Source organism: Haliaeetus leucocephalus, unplaced genomic scaffold (genome assembly GCF_000737465.1).
Source record: "Haliaeetus leucocephalus isolate CR32 unplaced genomic scaffold, Haliaeetus_leucocephalus-4.0 Scaffold795, whole genome shotgun sequence".
In the NCBI taxonomy this organism is placed as follows: Eukaryota; Metazoa; Chordata; class Aves; order Accipitriformes; family Accipitridae; genus Haliaeetus; species Haliaeetus leucocephalus.
Window position 1 is genome coordinate 2,753,527 of NW_010973231.1, and position 14,201 is coordinate 2,767,727.

Consider the following 14,201-nt stretch of genomic DNA (forward strand, 5'->3'; position numbering starts at 1 on the left):
AACCCACTAAACACAGATAAAGGCATCAATGTTGCTGGCATCTTTATACCATTTCCCTCTCGCCTTTGGAACGTAGCTTCACAGCTGAATCCCCAGCAAATGAGCACCCATTTGCTCAAATTGTGATCTGCAAGAGGAGTACAACTATCACGGCACCTCCTGCTCAAATTTCTGGAAGCAAATGTGACTTTTCAAAATGACATGGGTAACACCGACAACAGTGACAGCTACCAGAAGAGAGGTATCTGCACAGTTAAAACCTGAGTATCTCCCAGGAATCAACTAGACCCATCAGTTCAGAGTTTACTCCAATAAGAAGGAAAATACAAAACCAAAACTGGTGTCCAGCAACCAGGCTACTGAAATTTAAAATAATCATTTCTATGTTTAATTTTTTCATTACAGTCATTTTTATATGCAATGTGCTAATATTTCTTGTTACACAAAATGATAAGCTTAGTATATGAAGCACATCAAATTTTTTTCTACATCCTGAGCATTTGTGAGTCCCTGTCCTTTCTTTCCTTCTACATCCCATTACCAATATTGACATTTCTCCTTTCCTTCACTCTCCACAGTCACTTTTTTGTCTTGTTTTCTGCCTCCTACCTACACAGCCCTGCCCACTCTTTTCACACAAACTCATCTACCTGCAATCCACCCAAACACCCTATGAGCTTCCCTACACATTCCCATTTACATGCACCCATCCACTCTCAAAAATCACCCCACCACATTTTCTTTCCTCTTCACGTAAGACAGACCTGACTCAACTTTCTTCATGCAAAAAAAAGCAATAGTGCAACAGCGACTGGAGCTGCCTTGCTCCAGAAATTATCTTTGCAAAAACCCATACCAGAAAAAAACACCAGGAGAACACTATTCCTCTTTTGATATCCAAGTATTTTGGAGCTGTTCCAATATCTTATTATATTTTTTTCAGCTACCCAGAGGACATTTAAGAGGACATTTCATTTCAATACTAAAATACTTCACCATCCTTCATTATAACTAAAGTAACATTATTTTTTCTTTTCTCAGCCATGAGAAGGCAGGACTTGCTGTATTATCAAATGACTGCACAGGCAATAAGCCACTGGGTTCATAGTTTAAGTGACAGGACATCAAGTACCTGACAAGGTCGATGACTCTCTCCCTTGGAGCAGTGCTGACTGGCTCATCATTAATCATTATGATCTGATCCCCTGGTATAAGCTTTCCTTCAGAGGGGCCGCCTGGAGACAAATGAAAAAAAAAAACCACAGGTGAGCAGACCATTGTAAATGCACAGACACACTCTGGCACGTTTAACACTAATTCTGACGTTGCCAGTACTTCCTCACCAGGAAAATCTTGAAAGCTAGTGGCTTAGAAGCTTCTACTGAAGTTTGTCAAGTTAAGTTCCAAACCCACATCTAGCCACTTAAAAGCAAGGGCCAAAAGGACCCATAAGAGGTGGCCTAATTCACCCTTTAAGGTGTGATCAACCATACCTTACTCATCCCTGATCAATGTCTGTCTGATATTCTTGTAAGACCACCCTGAGGTTGACTCCCTTTTCCTGTAAATAAATGATCCTGTTTAACTACTGTTGAGATCAGGATGTCATTTTCCCCAGTGTCAACACCAGATCTCCCTTGTTGCAACACATTGTTTCCTGTCCTAGGCAAAGTAACACTGGAGAACATCTTATTCCTCTTTCCTATGAAACATCACTTACATATTTGAAAGTCATTCCGAGGTCTCTCCTCTGACTTTTCTGTTCTGGGCAAAACAAACCTGTTTCCTTCAATCTGAAGCCAGTAAGTTTCTATACCTCCAGATTCTTGAGTGTTTTGCTCTGGATTCCTACCACTTGGTGAACACAAGGTTTATATACATCCAAAAGCACTGCCACTTTCAGTTAGACACAGATATTTAGCATTAGTCTGAGTAGACAATCAGACATGTACATGTCTATGTGCTTTGGATTCTGACACTGCTGAAATGCATATTGAGTTTATGCTTTATGAAATGCACATACTACTTTGCTTCTCAGCATGATTACATGCCCAGAGGAGGGTGTGACATCGCAACTGCTAGCGAAAAGATATATCCTCTCTAGTCTTCTGTCTTTAAACTCTTCAATGATGATACATAAAAAAGCCAATAATATTACCAATATGAAGATAAAGTCTTAAAAGAAAATGTTTCAAATCCAATTCATTTAACTGAGCTAATGCTGCTCCTTTCCTCTGCTTGGTTTGAAAACTTCACTTATATATCCAGCATAAATGGATACAAACCCATGTAGGAAAATGTTGTCCTGAGCTCATCTTTCCTCCTCTTCACTTGGAACAGAATATAATAAACACCGTTTCCAAACTGAGCTTTAACATAAAACTACATTAATAATGTTAACTTGCAAGAAAAGAACTGTCTGGATCTAGCTCAAATATTAGTTACACTGCTTGCTTCATCTGAAAGCAATACAAATATAATCAATGCACACACGTGGGTAAATGACATCAGAACTTCACAAAGTCGATTTTGCCTCTCCTCTGCTCTCTGCGGGGGTTCTGGAGAACATATTGAACAAGAGCAAAGTCAAATCCCTGCCCTTGGCTCCAAGGCAATTTTATGTAACAACTGAACTTTTAAGCGTAGAGAGCAAGAGCCTGCTATTTGGGAGACTGATCAGTCCCGGGTCTGGTCCCCCATAAGTTAAAAATACCACAAACCTCACTAGTTTTCACTCCAAGTAAGACATTCAGGAATCTGTTTTGACCTGGCTTTTTGCCACATAGTTATACAGAAGTATCTATTAAAAAAACCCGGCAGCAATAACATCCTCTTTTTCAGAAACAAATATATAGTTAGAACCAAGTATTAGAGTTAGAAACCCAGCTCTCCTTGGGAAGCTGATGATAAAAAGAATGAAAAATATGTAAGTTTTAATCTTGCAACTCAACATACCCCTTGAAAACACTGATTCAATGGCAATGAAGGTGACATCAAACCAATATAAACATAACAGGGAGAAGACCTTCTTTCCTTGAATGAAGTGGGTCAACTTTTTTCAGGCAAACAATAGTAATGGCTCAGAGCAAAAACCTAAAACTGGCTATTGTTAACACATTTACATAATGTTCAAAAACGAGTGCAAGGAGGGAAACTCCTGGGTAATACAAGGCTTAAAATCCTAACTCGTATTTGTGATTACTTTGTCTGCCTGAATATTTTAACAGTACTCAAATTTGTAACTGTATTTCATCCCAGTAGATTAAGTCCAAGTTTGCTTCTGGGGTCAGGTGGGGAAAACATACCTGGTGTTACTGAGCGTACAACAACTGGCTTTTCACTACCAGCCACAAACCCAAATCCTAGCACAGGATCCCTCCTCATTTCCACTTTCCGAGGGGCTGGAGGGGTTATTTGGCAGCTCTCTATTCGAGGGTCTTCAAATGTGGCTGATTGTGTCATGTGACTGTGAAAAAAAATAAAAGATGGAAAAAGGAAAAAAATCATTAAAACATGATTTTGTGGTATCTACTTGAGCCAAGCAATTTCTGCAACGATGTGAGATGAATACCTGAAATGTTCTCACTATAGGAACTAAACCATCAACTTAATAATTTTCTATTAGATTTTCTCATACATAAAGTAATAATGCTGCTGGCAGGTCTCAAATACTAATCAATAGTATCAACCTATAAAGACGTCTCTCTTTGACAGCATACATTTAATCATACGCCATATATGAAAGAAAAATAACCCAACAATAAAGCCTTTGTCATTTGTGCTTGAATTTTTCATCCTTCATTTTTTGGAAGGGAAAAATAATGGAGTGACCTACTCATAATGTAGAACGTAACAATTAAGAGTCTGCCAGCCTTTTGCAAGAAGAGAGGACACACATTTAAATCTGGTTTTCTAAAATGTTAAGCAAGTTTCCAAGCTGAGTCCTCTCAAACAGACTACCTAAGGCACAGGTAACAGCTCCATATTTACTACTCAGGTAAACTCTCCAAATTCACTCCATACTGTTCCAGGAGGGAAAAAAAAAAAAGATACTAAGAAAATATATTTATCAGCAATTACTAAAATACTTTACTTTCAGCAACATTGTTATGACGAAGCTTACTTATTGTACCTAAAAGAAAAAATTCTCATGGCTGGAGAGAAAGATCTTGATTTCTCAAGCAGAAAATAAAAAGGATGAAAGGTATCCAACATCACATATCCATGAAAGGGGTCATGGTTTAAAAGCATAGAGACTTCTAGATTAACATTAATAAACACTGAAATGTGACTGATGCTGTATGCAGACTGGAACGTACTTTGTGTTTCCCACCCAGTGCCCGGAGCTCCCCGCTGAATCACAGCTACCAATTCCCAGTGCCGATTAGACAGACAAACAGACCACTCCAGTGTCGTACCCTTCCGAATGCCATTAACTGAACTCATGTACTTCAGGAAACCCAGTCAGCGCTGCAGACAACAAGCAATACCTGGTCAGCGTAGCCTGACAACAGACTACAGCTCTCGGCATCAGGTTATTGCAGTCTTGGCAGAGCTCAGATAGTATTTGTTTAAAGCTGCCCGGCCAAGAGCTAACTCTTTTTTTATCTTCAAGAGACTGTAAATCTGCAGGTGCTGAACTAACTCCAGCTCTCGGTGGATAAATGCAGCAGACAAACAGAGCCAAGTCCCAATTCCATCTGCAGGGAGGGCACAGGCTCCTGCATTGAGAAAGGTAATGGCCAGGTGCCCAACCCAAGAACGCTGCAAAGGACATCAGAGAGGCAGCTATCCCTACAGCAGTAGCTACTATCATCAGTTTGAAAGTTGGTCTCCTCATAAATAATGAACAATATGAAAATCAATAACTTTCCCATATCCTTTATAATCTTACATGTAACATATTATAACATGAGAGTCAGGGGACATCCCATGCAACCAGAATTGTTGCTCTCACCTCCTGTCGCTTTTCCACCTTCAAATACAATTCTCTGAAGAACTCCAGACAGGTGGTCCATAAGGAGAAAGGCATCAGTCAGAGATCTGTTTTCAGCATCAATGACGTGCAAAAACTTCTCTGATCTTTCCCCAATGCATGCATCTTGGGCATGACATCCGTTTCCATTCTTTCCATGGTCTGCTTCTATTACTGATACGCAGAAGAGCAGCAAAATCTCAGTGAACTCTCAGTGGGAGTTTATTCCTGTGACTGGATTTTTCCAGAGCTTTTCTTCAAAGAAACTCTCTATCCCTACCACTAGATTCAGTCTGCCTAAGAGTAACATGCTGCCTTTTTATGCATATGATCAGGGTAGCAGAAGCTACTTCCTTACAAAAATAGGAGAGAGAGAGAATGTATCTGTGCTCTCCTAGTATCTGCATAAGGTCAAATCTGCAAAGAAAATCTATTTTCTTTTACTAGGTAGAGCATCACATCTGATACTTCATTCTCCTCCTCCTCCTGTTCCTCCAGTTTTTGTCAATGCATTTTAGATAATTTTCTATTATGTTTATTCAAAAGAACTGTTAGAAAATCCAGAGTTTTATGCAGACTCTTCATGAAATCTCTCTTCAAGACCTCCCAGCCACCTCCTCCCCATCAACTCCTATTTATGATTTGGGCTTCTAGATATTCAAGAATTTTGTCTTTCAAATAGTACGCTTTCTCAGGTGTTACTGCTATTTCAAAAACTATCTATTTCAACTTGTGAGCTTTGCTTTGGTAGAGAATATGAAACTCCGCATGTGTAACCTCTTTTAGGTGACAGCCTTACCAAACTCCCCACAAAGTTAAAATGTTCTATGTAATAATTTCTTCCTAATAGCTGTTTCCACTTTTGTAATCGGAGCACTACAAGCTGACACTTCGACCAAGAGGAAATGCCGTATTTACAAGCAACTTGAAAATACCGCTTGAGCCTTTGAGAACTACTTTGCTGCCATTGCACATCCTCTCTCTTCAAGCACTTGTGTATTCTGGTTTGAAAACTAAATCGCGAAGAAAAAAAACCCCAAACAACCCCTGAAAAACCCCACCAACAGCTGCACTTCAGATAACAAACTCCAAGAGCAGACATAGATATTTGCCCAAAGGAGTAGCTCTGCTATTTATTGGATGCCTCGCTCCAGCCATTCCATCGGCTTGTACTGAGAATCTGCAGCAGCACAGCATCAGTTATTCAAAGCCTAAGCAAGAGGATCAGCGAGGAACAGTCCATCACGATTCTTAGTGGCACAGCAGGTTTTATTGATTTTTAAGGTTATCCACCTTCAAATACATCAACTAAAAAGACTCTGCATCTCACGCTTCCACAGCTTGCTGCATCAGATATCCTTGTATCATTCAGTATGTTGGAAGTGTATTTCAAGAGAGTAGCAAGATAGATGAATATGATCCCACAAGAGATTAGATGAATACTCAAAGCTTTGTGTGATGGTACGTTGACAAACCTGCTTCCTCTTGTGGCTAGTTCATTATTCAGATGCCAGTTGTAGTACCATAGTTCAAGACTAATTTGAATTTTGCATTAATTGGAGGTATTTGATCTCCATCTCAGCTATGGAAAATATTGACTCCTGCAGAATAACTATGCTGAGTTCTAAGCCAGCATCTAATAAACCTGGACTCAAAACAGCCACCTTGGGAAACCTTACACAGAGCATCGCTTAAACAGTGAAACATAAGAATAACTCCAACATTACGCACTTCCCCTTTGCTTCAAACACAGTTAAAGATGTGTTTAGATGGTACTGTGCCTCGATTATACCTGAAGATTTACTTCTCTGAAGGAAAAATGGAAGAAAAGGAAAAAGGCTAGGATTTTAAGTACGAACTCTTCTTTCCACATACACAAACACAAGCTGCCCTTAGATTGCCTTTTCAAAATGAGATTCTTATTTCCTACCATTTTCAGTTCCTGAGATGAGTCTCTGCTTTACAAAAGGCTATCTTTTCTGATGTACTCTTATTGTGAGCAGTGGGAGACAGCCGCCATTATTAAGGAGAGTAATTCTTCGAGAATTTCTTGAACAGAGATCTTATATACCAGCCGATTCTGAGAGATAAACTACCAACTATGGGAAATCATAGCAGAAGTGTAATTCCAAGCGCTTACTCTCAAAAGCTCTCCGTGGCGACTACTCTGCTCAAAAGAGAGGGTAACAGGGGAAACGAGAGAGAATGCATCTGACTGTGCATGCACCGACACACAGAGCAGAATGGAGGCATTGCAGGGTGGCATAAAATTCACATGCACACTCATCCACACAGGGGACTACAGTGAGTGAAGGAGGAAGAAAATTAGGAAAGAAAACCACCTTTGGGAACACTGAACAGCTGCGACAGGGCAGCCAGCACCTGCAAACAAAATTCAACTGCCCAGGACATTATGGGGAGCCTAACGTAACAAGTGCATACCTGAATTCACGCTCAGGGAAGTCGGAGGTATGGTTTAAGACTGGTATTTTGAATCTTCCCATCATTAGCTTCATAATGATTAACTTGGTAACGCTTTCTATGGAAACCTTCTTAGCATTTTCCTCATTCAAATTACATGCTGAATAACCCAAGGAATATCTAAACAATGACTGTAATTAAAATGAGAGCTTGATTTAATAATGCACCTTAGTAATTAAAAGCAAAGTATCCGAGCACAATGCTTTTTCAGCCTTTCGATTTTGATGTGTCATTCCCTGACACTTAGGGATTAGTGGGCCAATTTTGAGAGGTTTGTCTATGGCAGCTGAGAAAGCCTGTCCTCAGCAGGCTGAAATTTGTTATGCAGGAGTTCGCACTTCCACGAAAAATGCTTAGGGCTCTTGCTCTTCTAAGAAACTGAAAACTACAGCATGAAGCCAGCAACCCTGATTATGATAAACATTATTTTGGAAATATATAACAAAGGCACCCAAACAACTTTAGCTCCATTCTGCAAGGACATCCAAAAAAAGAGCAGAAAAGGTGATACCTCAAGGTGAGTTTAATACAGCTGCATGTCCACAAACACTAAAACATCTTAACCATAATCAAATGTTTGTTGCATCATACCATGACAGTGTGGAGACAGGCTGCATTTTGGGGTTTCATTTTGTATTTCCATATTACAGCTTGTTTCAATTACTTGAAAGGTTAATACCAATTCTCAATTTTGAGGGTTTTAATCCTTAGCTTTTAAATAGTTACAATGTCTCTGCTATACAGATTGATTTAACTACAAAATAGACTCTGTTTTGACTTGAGACACAGCAGGTGTAATCCTGGTCAATGAAGGAGAAGAGTCTGTGGAAATGTCAAACCACTCATGGGCTGATGAGTGGAAGTGGGCGAGGAGGATGGAGATAAGGACTTTTTAACAAAGGTTTAATTCAGAAATAACAAAATCACTTCAATTTGTTGAGCACTGTTAAAATCCTGTCTCATTAATGCAGAGGAGGTGGAGGATCTGCTTTGCTGATTGCAGTTGTGATTTTCAAAAAGACCTATGAAAGTTAAGGACACCAAACAAACCTGCATTTACAATTGTCCATCTGAATTCCTGAGACCACGAGACCCTGCCCATCGTGCCCCGAAACTACATCTTGGTTCATACTCTATTACGAGCCTCAGGTTGTGCACTCAAAATTTCCTTTGCAACTGGAAGTCGTAGAAGCTAGTACAGCAACAAAAGAAAGTAGATTTGATTCTCACTCAATCACCTGTCTTCAGGAATTAGCTGTAAGTAAAATGGCTTGAGACTCAAGGGAGTATTACGGAAACTGATAACAACATGAGGGTATTTTATAGTTTTCCCTTTGATAATCTGGAAAGTCTATCAAAACAATGATGACAGTTAAAAGGAACAGTCATAGGTGAGAACAAATACACAAACTCTCCAGAAGATGAAAAATTCACCTTCATTTATTTATCTTAACTAGTAGCGAAATATGAAAAATAATCTCCTTCCTTCCCTCCTCAAGTTCCTGGCACCTCTCAGGATACCTCAAGTTAATTTCTTTTTTCCAAGAAATCCCACATGAATTATTAAGAACTAGGACACAAGTGTCAAAATCATGCATCAACTCTGTCTTCTACTTGGAAATGACATTTCAGAAAAAAAGGTGCTCAAATAGTTATTACATTGCTAAGTAAAATTGCTGCTCCTACAGAGAATCTGGTGGCTTGACAAACTCTTTTGCTCCATTTTGCAGCAAACCAGTTGCTCACAGCTCCAGAGTTCTTTTTAGACATATTCAACAGACAAAAGTTTTATTTTCGGCTGTTCAAAAAGGAGTCAACTTTTAACACTTCAAGAAAATATTCCCTACATTTTCACTGTTTTCATGCAGGTGTGTATGTTGAGAATTCAATATCATTGGCATAAAATATAACTGGCAAGATTTATCAGATTTTTTTTTTCTTCCTTTCTTTCTTTCTAGGACTATTTTTCTGCCCCAGTGTCAATTCTATTTTTTTCATAAGCTTCTTCAGCAGTTAAATCCTCTAAAGTCAGGTCATTTTATAGCACCCTACAAAACGTTTGGCATATGCCATCTGGATGAACATATGGTAAAAATGTAATTAGAAAGAAAAAGGTTTGCTGGTTTCAGAAGAAGTTGGTGACAGCTTTTTGATAAAATTGGATACAGGGAAATCTGACACGTAAAAAATTTCAAAATCCACTCTTCCTCCACTGCCGGGCATGATGTGCAAACTAAAGCAAGACAAAGTGAAGCAAAATCGCAGTGAATAAAACTGACATGAATACAAATTTAGAGGGATAAAAAGATTTATGGTCAGCTTCAGGCAGGCACTGGGAGAAACACACTGAAAGTATATTTTACAATGACAATTAGCACTCTCATATTGAGAATATTAGATGTGTAATATGTGAATGCTTCTATAATCTGCATATACTGCATATGAGTGCTATATATTGGGAAGAAAACAAACTTCTATACTTGAATCCCACAAAAACATGGAAATAAGCCTCAAGCCCCAGCTGCAGACTAGCAGTTGTTTGGTTTGAGTTTTGTATATACAGACTGTCAGAGAGGTTCCCTTTTATTTTCCTTCTCTCAGGATGGCTGCAAGCATTTCTGGAGCTCTGTTCACGATGAACATTGAGTTTCCTGCCTGCTGTATTGAGATGGAGCTTTTCAGGCACCAGCTAAATAGCAGAAATTGCACAGAAACATCTTGGTGGAAATTGGCCATGGCAAAGAAAGGACCACAGAGGATGGGAAGGAAAGATATAAAGGGCCCCTGCAGAGAGGAGTTATAAATATCATAAGATGAGTTACAGAACAAAAAAAAAGGACAAGAAGTGTGTGTGTGGGGGTGTTCAACACTTGACTATGTTAGAAAAAAATCTCAACGGAAAAACTCTCCCAAAGGAAAAAAATAGGAACTCCCAGCAACACTGGCCACTTGAATGCTGGAATTGCCTCCCCTGTAAGCAGAGCATGATGCCAGCCTCTGCCTTCCTTACTGCCTGAAGTGCACAGCCCATATTGGTGCACCGACGACGAGTATGTCTAAACTGCACCCGTACACATATGGCACATAATGCACGCTGACAGCCCCCGTTTAATGTGTAATTATGCTGCGACACACTGTACTGAATGGCGTTTCTGCATCCAGTATTTTTTCCTGGCAACCTTTTCCCACCAGGGTGATGCTGGCTTCAGCAGAGATGCTCCCAGTTTGGAAGCCTGTAAGTGGAAGGAGATTCAGTGGCCCACTCTGTTGGCTTGAGCAGGTTTTCATAGCCAAAGGAAGCTCACAAATTATTTGTATGTACTAGACTGTGGCTGAAGAGCCAACAGCCTCCCACAAGCAATTCCAGGGCGAGCCCAGTGCTGGGGCTCCACAGGCACAGGGAAACCCCACCATCGGATGGAGCAAGGCTGCAGAAAAGGCTGGGACTAACATCAGCTGGTTACGCCAAATGCACCGCCAACGGGGTCTTGCCTTTTCCTGGAACAGAGATTTAGGACCCCACCGTCACCGGCATTTCTTTCCTGGAAGGAGCCTTTCAGCACGTATGCAGCACAGGCTGGTGGTGCAGCTCCAGGAGGCTGGATGTTTGACCACCTGCCTGGCCCAGGTCCTTCAGGAAGGAAATCGTGTGAGATGTTTTTGTTAGAAATCAGAATTACTGGCTCTCCTCCAAGGCAGCAATTTTTTACACTTACTGGGGTAGGATCTGAAGTACACCTTGTTTTTTCCTCACAAAAGGCATTCTTCTTTATGTGACCTGAGCAACTCCATTTAGGATAGCGAACTACATCGAGGCCTTTAAAGATGACCTGAAACATAGCTTTTCATTAGCTTCTATACGTGCATCAATAAACCCTGTTGTGACTACAGACATAGCAAGGGAAAAAAAGATTTACTGAACTGCAAATACACAATAAATTCATTTGGGCCGAAAGTGTCCTCTAGAAAACAGAACAAACTATTCCTATTCATCCTGCTTTGGAGAGGTTTCACTCTAACCCCATCGGCAGCGATCTGTCGGCTGCTGCCCAGCCGAGCTCTGCAGCAAACAGCACAGACCTACACTGAGGGCCGCCAGCATTTCTCTTCCAGCGGGGAAAAGGAGCTGCCATCTCCAACTCAACATGAATGATTTGTCCAACTGAAACGTTAAAAAAAGAAAGGGGGAGGAGAAACACCATGGAAATGGCTTTTAAGGTGCTGATTAGATTAGGAAAGCTCCTGACTAAAAAAAAATCTGGTCTGGTGCGATGCTGGAGGCTTGCTCCGACATGCATGTATCACTCTCTGTAAAGGCCAAGTGTGGGTACCCTGATAACACAGTAAGACGACAGAATCCAGATGTAATGTGCCCATTGTAACCCCTGGTACAGCTGGGCTTGGCATGAACAAACAGCTGAAATAGCAAAGCCCCTGCTTCAGCATCTCTGTACCTGCCTTACTCCTGGTAACTCGGTACAGTTATGAGCATATGGAGATAAGCACTTACGACAGAAGTAAACCCCATTTGTTTCTCCTTTGAACTTAATCTTCCTCATTTCTTCGGCAACCGAATGGATGAGCAGGTGACAGAAAGGGCTCTGAATTATCTACTCATTTCCCTCCTTTTCACAGTTTACACTGGAGGGTTCCTGAACCAAAGCCAGCCCTTCCAGCGGTACCACTTCAACCCAGCGTTTCATCTACTGCCTCTTCAGCGAAACGCAGCCGTTCTCAGGTGGAAACCAAACATCAGGTGGAAGCAGCTATCAGGTGAAAGAAGCAACACACAGCTTAGCAGATACAAAGCAGGTACTCAACACTGCAGCTGCTTAGTTTATCCACAACCACGTATTTAAAGGTTCAGGGACATAAACCACTATATCATTCTGGTACAGTTCTCTGCACTCGGAAGCAGGTTGGAGTGTTGACTTCAGCAAAGGGCAACAAGGCAATCCAGTTAGAAACGTGAGTTTCACTGAGTTCAAGGCCACACGGAGAAGCAATCTGTACATCAGTATGATAAGCTGTCTCCAGTTTCCCATGCCAGGCAAGAATTCTCTTCCTTGGAGACTCAAGCTCAGGGAAGCTTAGAGAGTTGCTGTGCTTTTAGGAAAAAGTCCAACTTCTGCACTGAGGCAACGAGCGCAAGAAAAAGCTCTTCATCCTCCGGCTACCAGACGGAAGCGAGCTTATGTAAAGTGAAAGGGATCTACAAGCAACCAAGGTGTATAGAATGAACTTAAAAGATTTTCATAATAACTCATAAAAGTCCCAAAATCAAGCCGTCACGTTCTGTAACTAAGTCTTCACAGTCAGTCTTCAAAGCAAATCTTCTAATTTGTTAACAACTCCGGAGAAGGCCTCCAGGATAGAGAGGAAAAAGAGAAACCATCTCTTTCTCTCCCCTTTCTTTTAACAACATACAAATAGAGAGGATTACTCTTCTTGACTGCTGATTTGGGAGTGTGCCATTACGACTCCTCAGCAAATGCAAAACGAGAAAGAGAACTTAATTGAAATAATCTAGAATGACAGATTGCGCTGATGGGAGGTGAGGCTGCCAGATAGAGCTGTCATGCGAAAATTAAACTTGGGATATAGAAAAGAGAAAAATCAGGTGCGTTTGATCTTTTTTTTTCCCTGATAGATTATTCGCTATACTTCAGCACAACATGGCTGAATGATTTTTCTGGGCCTACTTTTTCATTTCAAAGGAAGTTCCTAACCTTTCTAAGCAACAGCACTTCTAGTAATCACGGGGTATTTTATATACCTTAAAAATAGGGGTGCTGCTGATCATATTTCAGCTTCATTACATCCCAGAAGCTTTTGCTAAAGCCTGTGGTAATTTCTATTTACCTATATATGAAAAAAAATGCCCAACTACTAATCCATTATGTTTGACGGTATTTATATAAATATTATTAAAGATGGTATGCATGGTAATGATGTACGAGAAACATTACCTTCTTGCATTCCTAACTGCCAGCAAGTTTCCTCAAAGGGTAAAGGAGCTAAAAGGCAATATTCGACATTTCGAAACAGACCCCTTGGGGTTAAACTGGGTTGACAGCTGCTCTAGGGAAGCCTATTGAGATAGAAACCCCCTACTTACAGGTAAAGAAAAAGGTCAAACACAAGTGTCATTTACAATAACCTTGGGAAAAAATAAAAAAATAAAAAGGAAATGATAATGGAAGTTGCAGACAGGCTGATCAGCACATCAAATCTCCCTGTTCATCTCAAGAAGTCCCAATTCACTGGAAAAAGATAGTGGAAGCTCTTAATAAGGCAGGCAAACTAAATGTGCCAAAACAGGAGTTTAGACACTGTGGAATGAAGCTCATGGGTTTTAGTGAAACACTCTGATTTCAAAGGGTAAGCAAGTGAAAGAAAACGCTATGTTAGGGACTCAAAAAGGAGAAGGGTGTATACCCAGGTGAAGCCGGGATGCTTTGTCCCAGACAGTGGCACAGTCAGTACAATAAAATAACAAACACTGATCACAAAATCCTACATGAGAAACACAGGAATTTATTGAGCCAGTTAATAATCAGCCAACGTCTAACCCAACTTTAGTAATACTACCAATATACCAAATACATACAAGATTGTTGATAAATTTTAATATAAATATTTATTATGTAATCTGCCAACATCGCCAAACTTTTGTTCACTTTAGCAGTTTCTAACAGGAATCATAATTTTAGGTGAAGTTCCTGTGAAGTTTAAGACAGTGGGA

At 40.4% G+C, this 14,201-nt stretch overlaps 1 protein-coding gene across 1 annotated transcript in view; it reads right to left on the minus strand.

Moving 5' to 3' along the window:
- FRMPD4 (FERM and PDZ domain containing 4) overlaps positions 1-14,201 on the minus strand; it is a 110,984-nt gene that overhangs the window by 65,512 nt on the left and 31,271 nt on the right. The window contains exons 2-3 of the mRNA XM_010581570.1: positions 3,306-3,466; positions 1,133-1,235 (exon numbers count right to left, since the gene is read on the minus strand). Of these exons, the coding sequence (XP_010579872.1) occupies positions 1,133-1,235; positions 3,306-3,466 (264 nt within the window). The remainder of the gene's footprint in view (positions 1-1,132; positions 1,236-3,305; positions 3,467-14,201) is intronic.